Below are 5538 nucleotides of genomic sequence, written 5' to 3'. Positions count from 1 at the left end.
AGATCTTCCATCTGCTTCCCCCCAACACGCTCGCACACACACACCAGCGGCCTCAATGGCCAGCGCTGGGTCTGGAACACTTCCCCCAGATGGCCCACGTGGGTGGTGGTGGAGCAGTCATGCCATCAGCCGCTCATCCTGCTGCATCCTAGCCCTGATGAACATCTGCTTGACGCAGCACCCCCAGTAGTGTTAGGAGCCCACAGGCTTGGGGCGCCATTAGGAGTCTCTCCTGCTGCTAAGTCTTCACGTTGCCACCCACAGAAGGTGCTGCACAGAACTCACCTGGCACGGTACTCACTGTGAAAATGCCTGGGGACAGGGGTGCTGGGGTGGCACACCAGAGGGATCATGCATGGGAAGCAGGCCACTGCCAGCCCACTCTGTACCACACCCAGGCTGGCCTCTGCTGCCCCTTCTGGACATTGGCATTACTAGGCACAAAGAAGCTTTGCCAAAAGTGACCGTGAACTTCAGGCCTAAGAATGAATGACCACTGGAGTGGCTGCAGAGCATTTAAGAGTCAATCGTGGAACAGACAGAGCAGGTGCTTAAAGCCACCACTTGTGTGTCAGTGTCCCGTATGGGCGCAGGTCCTAGTCCTGGCTGATCCACTGCTCATCCAGTTCCTTCCTGATGCACATGGGAAGGCAAAGGTTGGCCCATGTGCTTGGGCCTCTGCACCCAAATGGGACACCCAGGGGCAGCTCTGGGCTCCTGACTTCTTATGGGTCTAGTCCTGGCTATTTCAGCTACTTGAGAAATAAACCAGTAGTTAGAGTGCTTAAAGAAACCGTGGAGGTATAATGAAGTTAACTGGCAGAAGCAGGCCCCAGACAAGGGGGTGAGACCCCAGGACTGTGTGGTTGGCTTAGACACTTCAGCTCCTGGTGCCCCCTGTGGCCACTTTGAGAATCGCATTGTGCACTGCCCAAGGTCAGGGCCTGGAGCTAAGCCAAGGAGCCTTACACCTGCTGGTCCAATGTCCAACACCCTTCCCACTGGTTAGGAAAAGAGCTTACAAGAGACACCACTCAATTACTTGTTACACATTTATTGTACATTTTCACAATCTGGATGCGCCACAGAATTGGGGGCATGAGGTGGGGGGAGAGGGGAGGCAGGGGACACTGGGACAATATGGGGGAGTCTAGAACACAGCACCCCCACCCCCAGCATCTCTCCTACCCTTCCACACCACAGTTTAGATCTCCCTGCTCCCACTCCCTCCACACAGAAAATCTGGAGTGGGGGCGAAAGAAGAATTGGGGCCCCTCTCCAGTGGCAAGCTAAGGGACTACATCCTCAGCCCCCTAAAATTGTGCCATTTAAAGACATTAGACCCTCTATCACTTCACCCACTGAGGGGCCTGCTCGTTCTCAGGGCTCAATAGCCCTGAAGAGAAGCAAGGACCCCCATCACCCACCAAGTCCCATACACACATTGGCAGTGACTAGTACCCCACCCTGAATTGAGGGGGTAGTCAGAGGAGCTGGGCAGTGATGGGGACAACACCCCCAAATTAGGAAGGAGGGTTTTCAGTCCAACCCCAAGCAGGGGTGAGGCTGGAGATCTCAGGCAGGAACTGGGGGGATTCTCTGCCCTGCCCCACTCTTCCCCAAGGCAGTGATGACCCCCCCCAAAACTCACACTCATACTGGCAGCCACTCCTCCCAAGAGAGACCAGATTGTGGCCAACCCCCAACTCTCCTGGGGTGAGGAGGAGGTGGATCAGGCAGATGGGAGGCAGGGAGACCCCACAGGAATGTTGGCTGAGTGCCCCACATGAAAACCGGGGACAGGAATGTAGGGAGACCCCGAGTGGCAGAATTATTGGTCCATCATAACACACTGAATTCCAAGACACTTCCACGCCAGCTGGGGGGAGGGAGGGGAGGGCACAAGAGGTCTGGAAAATGGGGATAAGGGAGGCAAACTGGACTAGAGGGGCTGGGAGTGGGCAATTCTGGGGACCAGAGCAGCCTGGCTCCCCTAAAGCCCAGACTCCCCGCCACACACACCTGTAAGTAATGTCGTGCAAATCAAAGTGTGATACAAGGACCACTGGAGACTAACTTCTCAGTAAAAAAAAAAAGTTTCCAAGAAGACCCATGGAACAAAAAGCAAGGAAACCCAAAGGGATGTTGGTGTGCAAATGATACGCTAATTATAATATGCTGGAAGCTCCCAGAACATCTTGGGATTCTTAGGACCCAGTGAGGTCAGTCTCAGAGCCTCCCGATGGATGCACACAAGATGCATGGAGGGAGGCCTGGACAGCTGCTTTCCCCATTTGGTGGGAGGAGAGCATGGGGGCAAGAGGAGGGGAGGGGAGAAGGAAGGGTCAGCTAGATTCAGGGCAAGGAGAGGGCCTATTGCATAGCAGATGCAAATGAAAGGGCTTGGGGTGGCTCAGGAGGAGGGAAAGAGAGGAGAGGATGGGTACAGCTCAGGAAGTAGTGTTAAGGACAACCGGAAAGAATCTTCTAGTAATAAAACTACAAACAGACCAAATATATATAATATTATATATGTATAAATAACAGCTGGCTATTTACAGGGGGCACACACACGGACACACACGCACACACACACGGATCTGGGGAGGGGCTGAGAGATATGGCTGAGAGGTGGAGGGATGGCTGGGGGTTGGGGGGAAGAGGCCCTTCTCTAGGCAGGGCAGCCTCCTCAGGGACTTAAGTGCTGAAGTAAACTGTGGAGAGAGGGAAGGGGAAGAAGAGGGGGAAGAGAGAAAGAGTGGTATGTCAGGCCTGGCCCTGCTCCAGGCCTCCCCACACCCCAGCTGGCTGGCTCATGTCCCTTCCCCTCTCGCGGGGTTGGGCTCTCACCTCCACACACCCCTACCTCTCAGGGTCTCTGGAACCAGCAGCTGTCAAGCAGCAGAACATTTGGCTTCCTATCTATGTCTCCAGTCCCTGGGCCATCTGCCTTCTCGTGCCCCAATGCCAGGGTCCCCAAGCTGGGCACTGAGGCCCAATGGGTCCTCAGAGGAGATGAGGCGAGCAGTCGGGTTGGGGGGAGGAGGAACCCATCAGCTTTCCTATTGCCCAAATCTGAAGTTACGCAAAGCCAGGCACAGGGCAGCCTACCTGAGGTCTCTGGCCCTCACTGAATCACCGTTCCCTAAGCAGCTCTATGTCTTTTGCTGATGAGTGCAAACTAGGCTAATGACCTTCAAACCCACACTCCACAGGGAAAGCCTGTCCAGAGAAGGACCCAGGCCACCCCTGCCCCACTCACCAATAATGATGATGAGGATGATGGCGCAAATCACTCCCAAGATGATCATCATCTGGAGGGGTGGGGGGAGGATCAGTGAGATCAATGGCCACCCTTCCAACCACCCACCAGGTCTCCTACCTGCGCCCCTCGCCCCACCCCGGCCCTTACTTTGAGGTTTTTCCACCAGTATTTGCGCTTGAGCTTGGCTGCACTAGTTTCAAACTGGGAGGCCCCCGCCTGGAGCGCATCAGCACGGTCGTCCAGCTCCGACAGCTTCTGGTCCCGCTCCAGAACCTTGTCCACGTTCACCCTCATGATGTCCACCACCTGGGGGAGGGGCCCAGGAAGCAGGGAGTGTGCCGAGGTCCACCTCAAAGAGGGCACTCCTCGAACGCAGGCCCAGGGTGCACGCCCAGCATGCAACCCCGACGCTGTCAAGTTAACATGCCAAGGACAGACAGAGAACATGCCTAGAGCAATACCTGGGGACATGCAAGGAGCACCCATCAGGGGCGTGCTGGCAACCAGACATCTCCCAAGTCATAGTAACCCCCTCTATCTGAGAGCCTCAGACAGCCTGGCAGTCACAGGGGCACACCTTCCCAGGGCTGGCACACCCCAAGCTAGCCCTTTCAAGTGTGCACTGACGTAGACAGCTGGGGCAGAGGCACCGTCTGTCTTTGTCCCTAAAGCCACCGCTGTCAACCGTCGCCACCCCCAACTCCAACCCAGATGGGCACCACCCCTGTTTATGCCAACCTGCCCAGGGCCCTTGTCGGGGCCCGCACTCACCTCATCCACCTGGGCCTGGGTCTGCTGCAGTCTCCTGTTGCTGGTGAGATTGGGAGGGGGCGCCGGGGGGCCGCCCTCCCCGGCCGGGGCGGCAGGGGGGACGGTGGCAGCGGTCGCGGACCTGAGAAGCGGGGAAGGATTAAGGCCCCGCGGCCAGGGCTCCGCCCATCCACCTGTCCCTCGGCCGGCCCTCCCGTCCTCCTGCCCACCCGACGGGAGCCCCGCTCCCTGCCCAGCCCCTCGCCGCCGCGTGACCTTGAGCGAGGCCCCCTCCTCCCCCCCTCCCAGCCTCAGTTTCCCCGCCTGTCAAAACAACACCAGTGACAGGGGCGGGGCGGGGCAAGGCAGACGCCGGGTCCGCATCCTCCCGCGCGGCCATCGCCCCGAGCCGCGGGGCTCCCCGGCCGGCCGCGCAGTCACGGGAGGGCGCCCGGCAGAATGCCCGTCCCTGGGACCCCGGGCCGAGGCCGGGCAGCGCGCGGTGCTGGCGGTGGGGCGGCCGACTCACATGGCGGAGGCAAGCGGGCGGAGGACTTGGCAGCGGCAGTGATGGCGGCAGCGGCGGCTCGGGCTGGCTCCGACTGGCGCTGGCTGCCCGGGACGGGAAGATGGCGGCCGCACGTCACCCGCATCCGGGCACTGCGGGCGGAGGCGGGGCCCGGCAGGCGACACGTTGCGAGCGCGGCGGCGGGGGCGGGGCGATGGCCCGCCAGGGCGGAGTCCCGCGGCCCACACGCCCACCGCGTCCACCCCCGGGGCCCCCCGAAACCCACCGCGCCCACCCCCGGGACCCCCCCCGATGCCCGCCGCGCCCACCCCCGGGGCCCCCCCGATGCCCGCCGCGCCCACCCCCGGGGCCCCCCCCGATGCCCGCCGCGCCCACCCCCGGGGCCCCCCGAGGCTCGCCGCGTCCATCCCCGGGGCCCCCCGAGGCCCACCGCGTTCACCGCCGGGGTCCCCCGAGCCTCCCGCCGCCTGGCCCTGGCTATTCTGCAGCTAGCCTCGAACCCTCTGCTACCGGCCCCACACTTCCACCCCTAGCCACATGCTCTAGCTCCCATAACTCTGATCAACCATTCCGCACCCCAGAGGCCCCGAGATGTCGCCCTAGCCGGGTCTCCAAGCCGCCTCTTTGGCCGCCCTAACAACGGGCTGCGTGTCGGGATGGTGTGTGGGGTTGGGGGCAGGTGCAGGATGCGGACCCTCCTGCTAGGGCGGAGCAGGGTGATGGAAGTGGATGCTACCTGTGACTTGTCTCGGGAAAGAGGACAGGAGGGAAAGCAGATGAGGAAGACTTTTCCCCCACACCACCTCCCACCAAGGTTCCCCCTTTTCTTTTCTGGAAGAACCACAGGCTGTAAAAACCCCAGGGGGAAGGGCACAGGCTGCTCCCTGACCCCACCCGGGACAGCTTCGCTTCCCTTGCAGGCTGCAGCTGGCCAGAACCCCAGCTCTGCCCCCAGGCTGGGGTCAGCTGCTCCCAGACCTGGAGAGAATTCTGG

At 60.7% G+C, this 5538-nt stretch overlaps 1 protein-coding gene across 3 annotated transcripts; it reads right to left on the bottom strand.

Moving 5' to 3' along the window:
- Positions 1-1034: 1034 nt before the first annotated feature.
- Positions 1035-4628, bottom strand: LOC121167557 (vesicle-associated membrane protein 2). Of its 3 annotated transcripts, XM_040997032.1 has the most exons (5): positions 4545-4628; positions 4037-4157; positions 3413-3571; positions 3263-3314; positions 1035-2714 (listed from the first exon to the last, which is right to left on the bottom strand). In XM_040997032.1, coding segments are annotated over exons 1-5 (351 nt in total). In that variant the 5' UTR covers positions 4547-4628; the 3' UTR covers positions 1035-2697. The 3 variants fall into 3 exon arrangements, with proteins under 3 accessions (XP_040852966.1, XP_040852965.1, XP_040852964.1); XM_040997031.1 differs by lacking the exon at positions 4545-4628 and having other exon boundaries at positions 3413-3726; positions 4037-4129; XM_040997030.1 differs by lacking the exon at positions 1035-2714 and having other exon boundaries at positions 2728-3314.
- Between the last annotated feature and the right edge of the window lie 910 nt (positions 4629-5538).

Source organism: Ochotona curzoniae, unplaced genomic scaffold (assembly GCF_017591425.1).
Source record: "Ochotona curzoniae isolate NIBS_2020 unplaced genomic scaffold, NIBS_Ocur_1.0 patch388, whole genome shotgun sequence".
NCBI lineage: Eukaryota > Metazoa > Chordata > Mammalia > Lagomorpha > Ochotonidae > Ochotona > Ochotona curzoniae.
The sequence above is the reverse complement of the archived record's forward strand: the minus strand, read 5'-3'. Positions and strand labels throughout refer to the sequence as shown.